Below are 18,020 nucleotides of genomic sequence, written 5' to 3' on the forward strand. Positions count from 1 at the left end.
AATTATTTTAAAAGTTCTGAAAGTTACTAACTAAATTAATGTCAGAATTAACTGTAAAAAGAGGGTACAGAATGGGGCAAATAACAACTGACATCAGCGTTGCTGGGATGGGCAATGCAGCAAAGACCACACGCATACCTGGGCACTTCCCTGCAGAGTGGACAGCTTCTCGTGTGACGTCTCCACCACCTGATGCAGCTGCTTATGAAGTTCATCCATTTTTTGTTTTAATAGCTGTTCTTCCAAAGCATTTGCTTCTTTCCTTTTCATGTAATGTATGTCTTCATTTACTTTAGGAGAAATAAAAAATGCTTTACATGTAAAGTTTAAATTCAGGTCATCAGAGGCATTCATGTAAAAAGAGTTAGGTTTGGATGGTGATTTTCTTACTTGTCTTTTCCATGCTTATTTGGGTAAGACTTGAAATTTGCATTTCAGTTTAATTATAAATTTTACTCTCAACATGATTAGTTTTAAGTTCACAGCATGTAAGTTACAAAAAATTTACATGTTGATCAACAAACTATTTTCTAATAGCACAGTATAAATCTAAACACTTTCTGAAAAACAATCGAGACTGTGCAAATTGTTTTAAAATGGAAGTTTTTAAAAGATAAAATCTCTAAGTACTTTCTATGAAGAAGTAAAAGCAAAGCTAACAGTCAGTGCTTCCAGCAATACCCACATCCAGCAGCAAGGCCACGGCCACGTCACACGCGTCAGGTCACTGTGTGCCAAAGAAAAACTCGGCTGTGCTCGGCACACAGTGGCTCCTCCACGGGTGTGAACCGGCTGCTGAAATGGGCAAGAAAGAAAGGCCCAGAGTCTAAACCGTGCGTCCAGATGGCACCATGGCCCCTTTCTAGGGCCGCGGACCATCACGCCTGGAGTTCAGGCAGTCTCCGCGGGGGGACCTGGCCAAACAGGTAAAACATTACTCCAAAAAGCTGGGGCAGCACTGGCATGGGTGTCGACTTCCGTGTTAGCTTGGAGCTTCATGGTCAGAGTATCAGTTTAGTACTTGGGCACTCACTACCGATAGGCTAGTGTTTAATAAAGATTTCCAGGCTTCTGAAAGGGAGGGCTGGAGATCTTTATCGCAGGTTTTTTCAGCATAGTCGATTATCTGATAACAAACTTAACCACTCAGAGATGAGGATTATTTTAAGTGGCATAAGAATAACTCAGATTATTAGACTGTAGGTACCCCATTGTTCATGCTTTCTCCGTTGATTATATTTCAGGGCTCTCAATTCCTCAAAGGAGAATTCTGATTCCCCACGAATAAGCTTCTCTTTGCAATACATAACAACTTGCTGAACATCCACCTTGGCTGCCAAAGATGGGTGAGCCGAGTATGCAGATTTGGAGATCAGGATCACTCTTCCTTCCCTACAAGGGGAAAACACGTGCGTGTCAACAGTGCCCTTGAGCAGCTCTGACAGGGAAAGGAAGCAACAGCTAATGCACTGGTTGTACTTGCATATTTGACTCTTTATCACAAGCTGAAGATGTCACTCCAGAAAGTTCTGAACCCTAAAAAGACAAAAAGCAAACACGTTGCACTCATTTCTCTAAAAAGAAACCTTCACCCAACCTACTTCACAAATGAGCAAGAACACACTTGTGGGGAGGAGCTCGGTGGTCATCAGTGAATTATACACGTCTGCTGAAATTCTGATCTTATGATAACAATGTTTGCAATTAAAATGCCCACTAAGAAAAGTAATTGAACAACTCCTACTTGGTGGTGGGGAAGGGCCTGCACTTCAGGAGCTGGCTGCTGGGCCAGTGTTCCGGGGTTAATATTCCACGGAGCTCCAGATTGAAAGAGCAGTAACGTGCCCCTCTGGTCCCCTTCACCCTGGGCAGGGCCCAGGCAGCGTTCACTCACCAAGCAAATGGCCACTGACCCCCTCAACACCTGCGTGGGCTAAGCCAGGCCCTGAGAGATGCCTGCCAGCAAGAGAACTTAGGGCAGGGAGAGCAGCCAGGCACACGCGGGGACATCAGCTGGGGCAGTCTGCAGTCTCCATCAGAGCTGGGACGCACTCTCTGCTTCTGGGAGTCTGCCGCATAAACTAACTGGCCTATGGGCACTACGCAGCAGCGTTTTCCTGGCTGTGGCTCGGAGGAGACCTGCGGCAAGCCTTGAAAGGGTGATTGTTCCACGAAGAGGACAGATGCTGAGAGCAGAGGCCGAGGTAGGGCTGGGGCACTTTTACAGTTGATCGGCCATCGGGGCAGGAAATGGTTCTCACTAGGGCAAGAATGTCTGATGAGGAGGAAAGACAGCACAGAAAGGAGTCCTGCCCCGCTGGAACGCAGGCAGGGATGCCGCTCCATTTACAGGCCGGTGGTAGGAAACCACCGGTGGCTCCTGCCGTCTCAGCCAAGGTCTCTGCCAGCCCGGGGAGGAGGCTGAATGGTGGTCAGGTATGAGGTTTGAGGAGAGGGAAGAAAAGTTTAAAATCACCCTAGCAAGCCTGCCCCAGGGGTGAGATCCAAAGCAGGGATTCCCCAGCCCATGAGAGGGGGACCAGGAGACCACGGAGGGAGTCTCAGTAGGGGAGAAGCAGCTGGAGGTGGGAAAGTGGGGGTCCCTAGGGCAGAGCAATGCAAGGAAGCTACGGTTGGACTACAGGATGTTTAAAATTAGTATTTAAGGTGGGCAGGACCAGAAAGTCACGCGGGAGTAGGTGGCTGACATGGGGGTTAGAACTGTGGGAGACCAGATCAAAGACATGTAATGCCATGTGGGTGTCCCCAGCCCCTGAGCCTACAGCTTAGCCATTACCTGGTTCTTGGAAACACAGGCGGAGCTATTTCCTGGATTTGATTTTGAAGTTATCATTTGGTTTAAAATCTGAGCATCACGCAGAGGTTCTAAGGGTTTAGCTGTGGGGCAAAATAGGATAAAGGAAGAATAAAGGCAAATATTAAATAAAATTATTACATTTGCATTTCTCCCAATCTTTTGACAAATACATAAGAAATCAATTCATTCACACTTAGAAAATGTAACTAAAACCATTTTTTGTAGATAAGAGAAGTATTTGTAGAGACAATTTTCTGATCAACTTAAAATGTCCAAAGAAGTATCTGAAAAAAATGTAAAACCTAACTAGTTATTTCAAACAACAGGATAGCATATTAAATGCTTATTGCTGGAATGTGATTTTTATTTCTAAAAAAAAAAGGCATGTCTTAAAAGTTGTGTTAAATACGTTTGATTCAATTCAGAGCACATGGACTCTGGAGTAAGTACTGACTTCTATCTTGAGCAAATTTTATTTTCTTCCTCCTAAAAAACTGTCAACCCATCAAGTTTTTCTCATGGGTTTGCTCTTTTAAGCTCTAAGGCAGAGGCCTGTTCTCCAGGGGTACTTCATTTTAGTGGGTCTCGTTTTCAGAGTCCTTCCCCGTTACCTAAGACAACACACCCTGGTTCTCAACAGATACAAGATGGATTTTATTTAACAAATAGAAAAAAAAAAAAAAAAAAAGGCAGTGTAAATCAGAGAGCGAATGATCAGCGGTTTAGATGCTTTACAAAAGCATTATTTTACCTTGAGCTGGCGAACGAGTCTCAGAGAGGCGCGTCTGGAATAACCTAAATGACAGAAGTAACGGTGTCAGCAGATCGTCAGCTCACTGAGAGTTTAATGTAGGTCTGCAGGAAAGTGAATGCTAGATATGACAGCTTATACGCTAGTTAAGACTGAGGTGAATGGAGAATGCGAAGCTGCATTTTGGAGTTGCTTCAAAATCTTAAAAAAGTCTGGGGATAACTTCACACCCGATGTGCTTATATTGGGAAAAGTCCATTTCCTGGTTCATGGCAGTATTTCTCAAATCCACGCAGGAAGCAGGGGCTCCTTCTCTGTGCACCACATCTGCCACTTCCTCATACAAGGCATCTGAACTCCTGCTTTCAGGCACTTTATACATCTGGACACGACGAATATAATATTTGGAAGAAATAAGTAAAAGTACGAAACTTAGACTACTACTTCAAAGGCAGGCAGGCTTGTGCTGGCCTCCAGGGAATCTTCTCCAGGATGCCCCTCAAGTGCTGCTCCCCCTTTTGAGCCACGTGCACCCCCCATGCCTGAAGTTGGTGGTTGACACATGCAAGGCACACGCCGCAAAGAGACATGAGGTGTGCAGCCAAATGCAATCCGTGTGGCTTGTTTGGCTCTTTATTCAAACCAACCAACAGGAAAAGGAACATTTTACAAGATGGCGAAAGTTGAATGCTGACTGAAAATTGGATGAGATTAGGGAAGTATTGCTATTTTTGTTAGGCATGATAATGGCATCAAGGTTTTGCAGGAAATAACCTTTTAGAGATGTTTACAGAAGTGTTTGAGGTAAAATATTTTGCTGTCTTGGATTTGCTTTAAATTTGTCAGTATCGAGGAAATATAATCAAAGCAAAATGTTAATGAAAAGTCGGTGATAGGTAAATGGAGGTTCATTACCTTACTTTTTCTTTTTTTATGTAGGTTTGAAAATCCTTATATTAAAGTTTAAAAAAGCATTAGAGTGTAACTAAATTGAAAAAAAAATGGGAGGAAATGCTGGCAAGGGGTGCAGTGTGATCAGCAGTCTCATGTATTGCTGATGAGAGGGGACACCAGAAAAATGGCATAAACTGAGTAGGTAACTTGGACATATGCTTCAAAAGCCTTAAAACGCTTAACCCACTTCTCAACTCAATGGTTTCTATTCTGAGAGTCTATCAGAAGGAACTAGATAAAAATAGCAAATATATTAGGAAATACTTGCATGATAAAGAAAAAAGACCTTGATACAAAGTTGTACAAGAATATAAAGCTTGCTCCCTAACGGTAATAAGCAGAGAAAAAGACCGACTAAAACGCCAAAAAGTTTTTCTTCTGCTTTTTTAGTTTTCTATATTTTCAAATTTTCCTAAATGAGGTACTTAATCACAGAAAAAGCGAAAAATTAAGAAAAACAAGGTTATTCATTAAGATATTCATCATGCTGTTCTTTGTAAAAATCAAAACGTTGGAAACGACTTAAAATGTCCAATAAGAGAACATTAAATTATGATACAATTCCATGACAGACTTCACAACCACTTTAAAGTAGTAACAATTTCTTAAGAGCAGTTTACAGAGGAGTTCCCAACTTCTTAAGAGTAGTAAGAAACAGTCTACAGGAGCAGAGATGCCGTATGATTTTCTGTTAAAATACACAAACACGAAGACACACATGCAGGAAAAAGTTAATTACTAGAAGGAATGCACCAAAGCGCTAACAGTAGTTTCCATCTCTCTACACTATGCTGTATATCCCACATTTTCCACAATGAGAAGGATATTGTACAAACAACACCAGGGTTTTTTTAACAGCTAATACTACATTTCAAGCCAGGAGGCATCGGGGGGGCCCCCCCTCTCTTGAACCAACCTGTAGTGCTGCTGCAGCAGCTCTCGGGGCTCCGCCTGGTTCCGAATCCCCCTCCGAAACACGGCGCTGGCGTGCTGCAGCTGCCCCTGCCCTTCCAGGTGGCCGGCCCAGGCCATGTACAGAGGTGACGACAGCGTCCCGACCCCGTGGTTGTATAGAAACTCAAAAAACTGGTGCGGGTCACTGTTGCACTCAGCCTGTAGGGACCCAAAGCAAAGAGGCATAAGAAGGGAACTGCTATTCTCCGACTGGCCCCGAGGCATCTGGCCCGGGCAGGGAGGGCACACGGGATTTGGACAGCAGCCTTCCAGGTTTCCGTCGCACGCAGTATCCCAAGAATCACCCACACCATTGCCCAGGGCGGCAGGTCCGACAGTGGCAGGTCAGTATAAACGATTATTTTTACTGGTCTCTATTTGAGCTTGCTCAAGTTCTAATCTAGTATTAGATTAGAATCTAGTTCTAATCTAGTGCCTCCAATCCTAGTATTCTGTAATCGAGTGAACAAACCCACATTTACCGTCTCCACCCCATTCTTGATTTTATCACTAGAGCTTAAGTCCCCAAGCCTTTATTTCCAGGTCAGAGAACTTTCAAGATCTGACCTGGGGCAGCCTTCTCCTTTTTCTGCTAATTTTAGTGTCTGAGAGTTAATATTTTCTCAATTATTCACACTGGATTTAATTTACTCCCAGAAACCCTCTCAGTACCTGGGAATGCCTGCTTGTCTCATCCTCCCAAATCTCTTTCAATGTAATGGTTTCTACCTCATATTGCAACATTTACAGACTTAATACATAGATAGAAGCCAAAAGGTTCTAAAATATACCTCTCTCATACAACTTTTAAAAATTTATAACTGGAATCACAAGGGACTAAAATAAAAGTCTAAAATAATCTGAAAGTCTAGAAAAGAAATGCAAAAGTACAACACAATTATACCCTTGAAAGTAGACTTACAAATTGTAAACAGTAATTGATGAATCTTGGGTCATTGTGGTACATCTTCTTATCCAAAAATTCCTTCATTAAATGTTCTAATGAAGTTGTCAAATATTCTTTATTCCCAGGAAAATTCTTTTCTACCCACAGCATGTAACTAGAAAAATATGGAGAATGTCAGTTTTCAGGGCAGCATATAGTTTGCTGAGAGGGAAAAAAGAGAACTCGACGCTCACCTTTCCCATTCGCCAAGTGGGTCTGCACCCTTGTAGTTCCGCATGTGGGCCTCAAACATTCTAGAACAGAAGAGATGGCTTGACTTTATATGACATTTAACATTATATTCCTTGAAATGGAAAGTTTAAATATTGACTCAAATGCTATATAAAATTAAAATAGCAGTTCCTCAGAAGTGGTCAGAAAACCCAGAAGCAATCTTTGTTTTTCCAGAAAAAAGCAAGAAAGACCCAAGGCCCTACGTTTGGCTGGCAGAGAGTCCCAGTTGCACCCCAAGTGTCCCTTCCCCTCTCGTGGACCCCCAGGATGGCTAGCATCGTCAAGGGGGCGGTGTCCAGGGTCTGCTGCTCCCCCTCCCCTTGCTTCCCAGAGCAGGGCTGGAGCAGGACCCCGGAGCAAGGCAGCCTCAGCACCACAAACGGCGTTCCCAGGGACAGCACGCTGCCCACGCCTCAGTGGAGCACAACCCCGAGGAAGAGTGCAGGATGGCAGTGCCCACAAATCAGCTACCGTGTGGGCTGCTGCTGCCAGGGAGCCCTGTTTGCCCTGCTTTCATACACCCAGCCATGGCTTAAAATTCAAGCAGACAAAGCAGCAGCCTTGTGGGAGCGGAGCTGTGGGAGCGCATGCACAGTGGGCAAACAAGCAAATGTGCCAGGTGACACTAGGTGACCAGAAGGAAAACAAAGCAGCAGAGCTGGGGAGTTCGGTGTACGGACAGGCAGGAAGGCCTCACGAGGGGACTTTGGGCCATGCCAGACGGCCACACAGCCATCGGGAGAAGGCTCTGGGCTCGGAGAATTCAGGACAGCCCGACTTTGTCCCAGGGACAGAAAGAAAGCCCAGGTGGCTGCAAGGAGAGGGCTGGGAGGCAGCAGGCACAGGTGGGAGAGGGGTGGGGGCAGAAGTGGGAAAGCAGTTAGGGGCACGCTCCATGGATTGGACCAGGAGAACCATGCACATGTGGAATTTGGGGTACGTATTAAAGGAAGAGATGGCTGGACTTGCTGACAGGACTGTGTAATGGGTATGACAATCTAGTTAAGGAAGTCTCCCAGGTTTTCTATCTAAGAATTTACCATGATTTTTGGGGGGGAAAAATGGATTTAAACGCAATACTTTCTTCTAGCTATCATCTCAGTATACAAATGAAATCAATGTTTCTTATGACTCCAGAAGCCAGAGAAGAAAAGCTCGATGAAGTCAACTTTAATATATGTAAAAAAACTTTGTCAAATAAACAAAAACAAGCAAACACCCCCCACCACCACCACCAAAAAGAAAAACCCTAAGCAGTCAATAGAAATGATAAACTGGAAAAATAAAACAGATCATCTAGAAATTGGGAAGAAAAAGGCTAACCCAATTTAAAAAGTATGGTAAAAGGCATGAAAGGGCATCTCACAGAAAAATACGAATGGTCCTTGAACATGAAAAAATGCTCAGCCTCTCTCAAAAGAGAAACCCACCTCACCGAGATACAATTTCCCACCCACTAGATTGGCAAGAACAATGTGTAGGTGAGGCAATGGGTGCTCCCAGATCTCACTTGCAGGTGGGAGTGCCCTCAACTCCTGCCATGAATTGGCAGAATCTATGAGAATTACAAGTAGATTTACCTTCAGCCAACAAAACCACTCCTGGGAAACTAGAACGCATACATCTGTGCATGTGTACAAGATTTTCCACCGCAGCTCTATTTTTAACAACAAAAAATGTCAACCACTGAAGTGCCCATCAAGAGGGGAGTGTTTGGTTCACTTATGGTACATGAGATTTTTTGCAGTTGTAAAAAAAAGAATGTGAAAGAGTTTATACAATGTTAGAGATCTTCAAGGATATGGTTAAGGAAAAAAAAAAAAGCAGCCTGCAGGCGCTGCTACTTGTTATATGGGATCAAGGCAGAAATTATGCATACACATATAGAGGTATAGTAACATACTATGCTATACATATTTATATTTGCAAAAACAAACACTTGAAGAATGAAGACATTTAAAACATGGATGGGAGAGGAGATGGGGACAGGGGCTCTCCGCCAACACTTCTCTAAATCTTTAACCACCACCACCACCACCAACGTTGAGCTTTGCCTGAGCCCCTGAGCCCCTGGAAAACTGTGTAGGTTGACACCTCCCACCCATCACGCTCCCTAGCTTCACTGGATGTTGGACAAGTCTCTCCTTGTCCCTAGGACTCTGCCCCCTCACCTTGGCCCTGGCAGGGCCCTGCCTCACCTCCCCTGGTGCCCCCCAGCATTCTGCCCTTAGCTCGCTCCCGCCCCTTACCCCAGCATGCTGAGTTCACGGTTCACTGTCCTTTCCTTGCTGCCACTCTTTCAAATAAAGTCTTTCCTTACCAAGTCCAGATTTGACATTTTGATCTTTTTCCTTGACACCACATTTCTAAATTTTGAATCTTCACTCATGCCTCATAGCCGAGGAATAAATCCCCACGTCAGACTCTCTTGTCTGAAATATGTGTCCTAAAAGGCCCAGCCCATGTAAACACCATTTCATGTTCTAACACCAATCAGATTTCCCTAGTAAAATGGCCTAAATACACTGAGTCAGTACAAAAGCACCCGGTTCGTTAGTGCAAATCAGGCTTTAGAAACTCAAGATAAGGTCAGAAATGCCTGTTTATCTTTCACAGTGGGGGTGGTGGTGGGAGAGCTTCTAAAATGAGAATAAGCTGGCGGCCAGATTGAAGGCTAGAGAAAAGGGCTTTTGTTTTTGACAGTACTCGAGGATCTCCATGTTCTGATCTCAAAGAAAGAAAGAAAGTCCCCGGGGATGATAGACGAGCCAGCGTGCTTCCCGCCACACGGGTGTAACGGTTTTACACGCGTTTTCAGCAGGGCCTGGACAGATGACCCAGTCACGCCGCAGGCAGAAGCTTTAGCGTTGCTGCAGGGCCCCAGGCCGAGCTTTTTTCCGTGGAGGGCGCCGCACCCAAAGGCTTGAAAGGGGCCGGCAGTGGGGCTGGGGCCAAGTGCGTCCCTACCGGAGAAGGGGCTCAATACAGTGCCCAGAAGCCTTTCCTGAGACCCAGGCGCGAGGTAACGACCCGCGCAGACCTCCCGGCAAGGGCCCAGGCAGCGCTCCGCGGCCTCCCCGGCGCCCCCCAGGCGCCCGGGCCCGCCGCCCCTCGCCCCCCGCCGCTCCTCGGGCCCCGCCGCCCATCGCCCCCCGCCCGGGCGGCGCTCACTGCACGCAGCTCTCCGGGCGGTTCATGGCGCTGGTTCGCGGGCGCAGCCGCCGATTCAAATCTCCCGGGCCGCCGCTGCGGCGCCTGCGCGGGCGGGACGCCTGCCCATTGGCCTCGGCGCACGCGGATCGGCCAATGATCGGGGCCGCTGCCGGCCGTTGCCTGGTGACCGAACCCCGCCCTCGTCCCGCCCCTTCCGGCCGCCCTCGGGAGGAGCGGAAGCCTAGGGGGCGTGTCGCGGGTTAGGCGGTGTGGCGGGCGAGGGGATGAGGGGTTCGGGGCGCCGCCGCGGAGGAAGGTCGCGTCCCTTCGCGCCTTGGCTGGAGCGTGTGCCCAGAATCCTGGTGTGAGGCCGTGGTGTGAGGCGCAGGGTCCGGGGGAACGGCCGCCGGTGCCGAGGAGCGGGCAGCTGCGGGGCGCCCCGGCCCCACACTTTGGGGCTGCAGGACCCTGACGCGGCGGAGGAAGTGGGGGCGCCCCCGGGCGGCGCGCTGGGGGCTGCGGTTCCTCGGCGGCCCGGGAGGCCCGGTGGTCTTCCCCGCAGACCCCCGCCTCGGTGGAGCCGACCTTACGGCCGCGCAGGGGCCGCGACCCGCTGATCCTTAAAACCAGAACCCGAGGGTCTGGGAGGAGCGGACGGCGCCGGCGCGAAGGCGGCTGCACGCCGCAGGGGCGAGGGCGCCGGGGACCCCGCCCTGATCCCCTCCGGTGCGAGGCGGAAGAGAGCCGCCGGCCTCCCCTTTCCTCTCTGCCCCGGTCCTCAGTAGCGGGGTCGGCTCGGGGGCCCCTGGCGATGCGATAGAACAGGAAGGGCTGCTCCTGAGACAGGTCGTGCGGGAGCTTTTCGGCTCCCCCAAGCCCCTTAGGTTCAAAACCTTTATTAATTGTAGCTGCTCCTGGGACTCCTGATGCTCTCCAGGATTTCTTCCAGGGAGTGTGTGGATTTGGGGCTGCCCAGTGTCCGCTTCCCCGGAGCGTTCTCACCCGGGGTCTTTAGACAGGGGCTGGGTTCTCGCAGCCACCGCGGGACGGAGGACGCTGACCCCAACTCCGGTTCTCACCTGTGTCTGGTAGGCTCCGTGACTGATCGATGGATCCGGAAGTGCTGGCTGAGCATCGTCTTGTCCTCGGTGCTGGCGCTGGCCGCACGTCGTCTACCCCAAACATCCTGTCCCCGAGAAACGAGTGGTTCTGTCCGGGAGACCAACATATAGACGTAGAAAGCGGTTTGAAGGTGGTCTGTACGCATATGAAGAGCCAGAGGAGTCCCGGGGAGGGAGAGGTCAGGGGGCTTATGGGTGCCTTGGAGAACGGGCGTAGGTATGGGTGGGGGCAACCCTGGAGGCCTTTTCAGGCACAGTTATGGCTGCAGTCTCTCGTAGGGACCTTGATAATGCCTGGTAGAGTTTCTCTGAGTTTGCTATTTTGATGTCACATCTTGGCTGCGAGATTGAGAAGCGTGTGCTCGATCACGGCGACATCTGGGCCTTTGCAGATCAGACAGGTGCTGTGGTCCCGAGGGCGTCACGGTGGCTGCACTTAGCTCGTGCCTGTTTTCTAACAGCCACAGAGAAGATGTGCCGCCTTCGCTCCCGCTGCTGCCCACTCCCAGGAGCAAGGCAGGACTCGGTTGTCAGCCGTGACCGAACCGAGGGTTTTATAGGAGTGATTGTCCGGCTTGCTCAGTGACTTTCCTTTGTGCTTACTGACGGAAATCCCACTCTGCCATTTTCTTATTTTGAGGGAGAATTGCAGTGGTCCTCCCATGCAAACTGTTCCTGTTAATGCCCCTCTTAGGTTAATCATTCTGGAGTTTAGGATTCATTGGGGCTGGTGGGAGGAATGGGCAGTAGAGGCAGAGGGGATAAGACTAAACTGGCGTTAGAGGGAGAAGGAATGGAATGTAAGGAACGGAGCCGGATCTCCCTTTCCGAGCACAATAACTTCACCACGTAGGAAAAGGGAAGAGCCATCGTAAGTTTTTTTTTAACAGAAACAGCCCATTGAAGGTGGGGAAGGATGCGAGTTTGGTTTTAGAGGTGCTGAGCTGCTCGGCTGACCGTGCCTGTGTCCTTCGGCGCAAAGAGGCCAGCAGGAGGAGAGGGGCTCCCAGGCCTGCAGCTTAACGACGCTTCACGTGCTGTTTCCTGGAGCTCTGCGCTGTCCGTACTTGTAGGGGGTGCAGGAAGACCCTCCACACAGCTCTTTTGATGAAGAACATCTGTAAACCCCAAAAGGCTGGCAATTTTTGTAAATTGACGTAAGCAGAAAATACAAAATGTGGTCCTTATTTTTAAAAAATTAGCTAATTGGGAGCTTGTGCCACTGATAGCACTCCAACTTCAGTCTGCTCCAGCCCTCTTGTTTCTTCTTTTCCCTTCTGCCCTTTGTTCTCACGCCTGTGTTGAGATGTAGCAGTTGTCAGGGGATATCTGGAAGTCTGCTAAATAATATTCCTGGCTTTGTTACTCTATCCTGCCTTTTGTTTTGGGTCTTCCTGTCTCCTTAGTTCTTAGGTTGACCTCCCTCCCCAAACCTGCCCCAGGGTGCTGAGGGGAGGTTGGCTTTGTTCTGGGAGGGAGCAGCAGAACCAGCCACTGCTCATACCTTTCCTGCTTCAGCTGCAGAAATGTTCAGGTACAACTCTCCCCTTCAAGCTCGAATCTTACCTGCTAATTTCAATATTAAAATTTCTATCCAAAATAAGTTTTCTCCAAATTATTAGGGAGGCCAATTGATAAAGTATTTTTTTTTAAATTTGTATATGGGCTTTCAGTGATTTGATTTCCAAAATCATAACTTCCCACCTTGTTGGAGAAGGAAAACCAGCCCACATCAGGGGATGTGCCCTCTGCCCGAGACTTTCCCAGGATGTGGCGAATGGGCAGATGACCTCTGCTCTCAGTGTGGTTCAGCTTCCTGATCTGTCAGGTGAGAAAACAGTATTGTCTCCTCTTCATAATGTTGCTCTGATCTCTAGGACCCTGTAGCCCCCCAGGGTTCTCCATGTAATTCCTAGCTCTCTTGGGTTGTCACAAGATACCAAAGTTAGTGCTCTGTTTAGAAAAGAAAAACGTTTATTCTTCTCTAGGCTTGCCTATTTGACCTAAGCAAATCGTGGATGGATATGTCTTTCTTTTCCTGGGGAATGTAGAGCAAGTGACGGTAGCAGTGCTAGGTGTGACGCCAGCCCTGCAACGTCACATGGGATTAGAGATGTACAATTGGATTAAAGCTGCCGAGGGAGTCAGGACCATGGGATATGAAGAATAAGGTTGGTTTGCAGAAAGGGAGATGGATAATACCATCTTAGAAAAAATATGTATATATATATATTTTTTATCCAAGTGTGTGTGGTGACTTAAGATTCTTTGGGGCCAAAACTCTTTTTGGGAGGAAGAATTGGGAGTCTGGCGGGGGTTCCCAGCTCTTCCACTTGCCCTCTGCCCCCCAACTAACTTCCCGGGAATCTTTGAGTGAAAGCACAACCTGGCATTTGTATAAAGGACTGTGAGACTTAATTTTTTGTATCAAAAACGACAGACCACATATGAAAATAGAGCTCCCACCCATAATCTGCAGCAACCAGCCCAGGAAGCCAAACCCCAACCTCTGGGGCAGTCGGCCCAATGCCAAGACTTCCTCAGTAACCACTGGCCCCCCAGCCTTTACCCTGCTTCCAACCTGGGGCCAACCAGAGAAAGCCAAACATGCTCCCCTAACCAGTCACCTGGGAGGCTCTGCAGCCTCCCGGTGCTGACAGCTCCAGCCAGGGCACCCCGGAGGCCTTTCCTTTTCCACTGTGGAGCTTTCCCTCTCGTCTGCCTGCCTTTGAGCCCTGCCACATGCAGGTGATGGTGCCCGACTCCCCTGCTGCAGCAACCCCTGAGTAAAGGGCCTCTGCTCGTTCTCATTTGGGTGGTCACTTAGTCCCGCAGAACCCAAGCAATGCCTATGTGATAGTTCCATTTGGGGCACGGCTCAAGAGACTGAGGGCCCTTTTCTTTCTCTTCTATTCCTGCTGGGGTCAGTTTGATTCTAAGCTTAGTGCTGCATCTGGAGCATTGACAGCTGGCCTCCGATGTCCCCCCCAAAGTGGCCCACCTCAACCCTGGGCACCACCTTAGACTTCACTCCCAGCTACAGGATTCTCCTTCCACTTCTTTTCCTGCTCGTGGTTGGCACCTCCCGCTTCTGTGTGAGTCGTGCTGACTTGGATTCTGGAGCAATCTGCTTCCTAATTTTGGGAAACCAGATGGAGCAAACTTTAGTTTTGGAACTGAAAGCTTAACATGGGCCATGCTACTTCCTTTCCCCAGGGGCATTTTCCAAAATGTGCAGGACTTGCGCCTCTGCACTCCAGTTAGGACCCTCAGCTCCTGGCCGAGTGGGGGGGCATGTGTGCTAATGCCAGAGACTTACGGCTGTCCCAACCCCCTCTCCCTGGAGGCTTGGGATATGGCCCTTTCCTTCTCCCCTCCCAGCCGCTGGCCCCGACTCCGTCTCCCTGATCATGTGCAAAATAGGATGCTGAGAAGTCTCTTCAGGTCCCACCTCCGCTGCTTTGGGTCCCTGAAAAATGGAGGCTGAATAAATAAATGAAAATGTATGAAATTTGAAAACCTACCAAAATGGGGATATTAAAAATGTTCCTAGAAATTTTGTAGAGTTCAGCAAATGTTGCCTAATCTGTATTTTCTGCTTTTTCTTTATATGTTTCTATGTCTTTTCCTTCCCTTTTTGCTGACAGACGGTGAACCCCACTTCATCATTTGGTTTCCCCATAAAAGAACCTGTTCTAGTCTCACTCTCAGTGTGCAGGTTCCCTGTGAGGGTGAACAACATTGAAAGTAGAAACTATTGGATTATGGAGCTGGCTGCAGAACCCGAAGGTCTTATACTCAGTGGTCTATGCCAGAAATATTTTTTCTTATTTGGGAATTGATTTTACAGGTGCTTACAATAGATACAGCACATTTAACTTGAAGCATAATAAACCACCCTGATTGGAAAAAGTAAATAATTGGAAAATTTTGTATTGAAAAATAGAGAATTGGGCAAAAATACCCAGTATTTGAAAAGGTGTCTTCATTTTGAATTGCATTGTAGGAATTCGGGCTATGAATAGTGAGGAAATAGAAAGTCATGAGTGTATCCTAGAGAAAAGTTTTGTCGCCAAAATACCACCCTGAAGTTGATTAGAAGATTAGGGAACAAGGGAAGAGTTCTGGCTTCTCTGGAAGAATCAGCTCAAATGACAGATGAGGGAAGTGCCAGGCCCTTAGAAAAAACAGCCTGTGCCACCAGGCCTGGCCAGCCCAATCTGAGGGGCTCCCCCAGGGGCCGGGTGAGGGCCGGCTGACCAGGCCCGCACTGGGTTCTGAGAGGAGGGGCCCTGCATCTTTGATTGGGCGTACGCTCAATTCCTCAGCATTCACGGCATCTCCATCGTTTGAAATTATCTGTCCTCTCTCCAAGTTGGCAAGTGATCAGAGTCCTTGTTCAGACGACTTGCTTTTGGCTCCTCAAAGAGCTGGACACTTTGCAATCGAGGGGAAAGAGCTGAGATCAGACTTGGTGACTTAGATGCCTGGTTTCAGGGGCAGACCTGAGAGGTATTTGTATAACTGGGCCCTGATTCTGTTCTAGTCCATGTGTCCAAGCACGAATAAGGGACGTTAGCATGTGTTTTTGGGAGGAAAGGCATGGCTTGAGGAAAACAGAAGTGACAATGTGAGTTACCTGTGGCCGTGGGCATGTGCATGTTAATTACCATATATGTGACCCAGGCCGCTTCGTGCTCACTGCTTTCTCTTCCCTAGTGGTTGGCCAGGGCTTCTAGCCACAGGCTGAGGAGAGTTTTGGCAGAACCTCAGAAAGCTGGACATAGAATTAATTATCATATGACCCGGCAATCCCACTGCTTGCTATATACCCCCAAAAATTGAAAGTCGGGACTTGAACAGATATTTGTACACCAAAGTTCATAGCAGCATGATTCATAATAGCCAAAGGGTGGGAGCACCCCAAGTGTCCAGCAGGAGATGACTGGATTAAAAAAAAATGCGCTCCATACACACAATGGGACATGACTCAGCCAAAAAAAAGTAATGAAGTGCTGACATGTGACAATGGAGGAACCTTGAAGACATTATGGAGTGAAATAAGCCAGACACAAAATGACAAATACCATATGATCTCATTTATATGAAATACGTAGAATAAGCAAATTCACACAGACAGCGGCTACAGTAGATTACAGGGGCTGGGTGAGAGGTGAATGGGGAACCTTTGCTTAATGGGTGCAGTTTCTGTTGGAGGTGAAGAAAAAGGATGTTAGTGAGGCTAGCACGACATTGTGAATGTGGTCAACACCGCTGAACTGTGCTCTTGAAAAGGGTTAAAATGGGCAATGGAGTTGTATAGATGTTACTGCAAGAAAACATTTAACCCCCTGAGGACGCGGTGCTGGAGCAGCTGCCAGAGATGCCCGGGGATGAAGGGCAGGCGTGGGGCCCCAGCACAGGCGTCTCCCCTGCTGGGAGATGGCCTGGGCCTCACCGTGAGACCTGGCATAGCGGGGGCCTTAAGTGGGCGTGGGCAGACGCTATGCTCACCTGGAACCATGTCGGGGTCCAGTACGTCTCACCCCGCTGCTCCGGGCACCCAGAATGACCCCGTGACCTTGGCGGAGGGGCAGCACCAGCCCCAGGCGTGGGAGCCCTCAGCGCTCGGTCCTCCCTCCCCAGGTGGCCGCCAGCCCAAGGTTCCGGTCTGGGTGGCTGCTGGTCGGGCCGGGCTCTGTGTGTATCTCAGGGCAGGATCAGACAAGGCAAACCACAGACATCTTTTGAAACTAAGGAATAGAAAATGAAGTAAGTGGGGTACCCAGATAGATTCATAAAATGGGTTTTCCAGATCTCAAACTGCCGACTCCAGTTGTCCATAACACAAGTGGTTGCAGAATCCCTGTTCCCCCTTGTCACAGCAAGCTGGGCACTCCCCCGGGGAATTGCCTGAGCGCATGGAGAACCTCCTGTGGTTGTCCGAGGGGTGTCCAGCCCAGGACTCCCGAGACACTGCTCACCTGAGGACGGGGCAGGTGGGTGTGAACCCATTTGTGAATAGAACCTTTGAAGATATTATAATTAGTTAAGGTGTAAACATTTCCCAAATTATTACAAACCTGGGGGAAACTGCTCAATCAGCTAACGTACTGTGGTAGGTTTGAATTGTGGGCACCCCACAAAAACCTGTTCTTAATCTGAGTCTGTTCCTGATGGTGGGAGCCCATTGTGTCCAGGCCCTTTGGAAGATGCTCTTTTTATTTGAGGTGTGGCTGGCTGAATCAGGACGGGGCCTAATCCTATTCCTTGAGGCATTACAGAGAGAAATCTTTGGGGAGGAGCCGGAAGCCAGGAGAGAAAGGAGAGGGCATTTCCTTGTGACAGGAGAGCCAAGGAACCCCAGGTCCGCAGCCGGCCCCAGAGCGCCATGGTCTTCAGGAAGAGAGCAGGGCCTTGCTGAGGCCTCAATTTTGGACCTTCTCTCACCTCAAAACCATGAGCCAATGAGTTCCAGTTGCACAGTATTTGCTTTAGCAATGAGGAAACTAAAACCAGTTTGAGGAGTGAGTATGATGGTTCCAGTATCACAAGGGTTTTTCTTGGGAAGATTTCCTCCAAAATTCAGTTGTTGACTTGGTCCTGCTATGGCAAGATAGAAATTCCCTTCGTTTAAGCTGAGCTATTTCATGCTGGTACTTTAGCAGCTGGGGAACAAGGCACATGTGTATCCCCAAACACAGCCCAATTAAAAGCCCCCAGGACCCCACAGACATCACCTTCTCTTAAACCTCATGCCACCTAAACAGCTCACGCTTCTAAAAGCTTCTGTCCTATACTGTTTGGACAATTAATTACATAGGAAATAGATCAACTCTTCTGCCCCGGTCTGAAATAATATCCAATCATTTTTTCAAATTTGGAGGTTGAATACACTTTCTGGCCTCAATTTCCACTATAACCTCTGACAAAACAAAAAAGCCACGACCTCCATATTGCTTACACATCAAAGGCTCAGAGCTTGGTGGGCACCTGTGGTGGGAGGCTGAGGGTAATAAGGGATTGCTCATCCCGCCAAAAATTGCAGTGCCAGCAGCCCACGCAAAATGGACAGACAATTCAATGTGC

At 48.4% G+C, this 18,020-nt stretch overlaps 1 protein-coding gene across 1 annotated transcript in view; it reads right to left on the reverse strand.

Annotated features, from left to right (window-relative positions):
* Positions 1-9,867, reverse strand: part of BUB1 (BUB1 mitotic checkpoint serine/threonine kinase) — a 42,276-nt gene extending 32,409 nt beyond the window's left edge. Inside the window, exons 1-9 of the mRNA XM_037807652.1 lie at positions 9,829-9,867; positions 6,618-6,677; positions 6,400-6,538; positions 5,440-5,636; positions 3,570-3,613; positions 2,798-2,898; positions 1,484-1,536; positions 1,208-1,392; positions 139-290 (exon numbers count right to left, since the gene is read on the reverse strand). Coding sequence (XP_037663580.1) covers positions 139-290; positions 1,208-1,392; positions 1,484-1,536; positions 2,798-2,898; positions 3,570-3,613; positions 5,440-5,636; positions 6,400-6,538; positions 6,618-6,677; positions 9,829-9,854 — 957 coding nt within the window. The 5' untranslated portion in view covers positions 9,855-9,867. The remainder of the gene's footprint in view (positions 1-138; positions 291-1,207; positions 1,393-1,483; positions 1,537-2,797; positions 2,899-3,569; positions 3,614-5,439; positions 5,637-6,399; positions 6,539-6,617; positions 6,678-9,828) is intronic.
* Between the last annotated feature and the right edge of the window lie 8,153 nt (positions 9,868-18,020).

This window comes from Choloepus didactylus, chromosome 17 (genome assembly GCF_015220235.1).
Source record: "Choloepus didactylus isolate mChoDid1 chromosome 17, mChoDid1.pri, whole genome shotgun sequence".
Classification (NCBI taxonomy): Eukaryota; Metazoa; Chordata; class Mammalia; order Pilosa; family Megalonychidae; genus Choloepus; species Choloepus didactylus.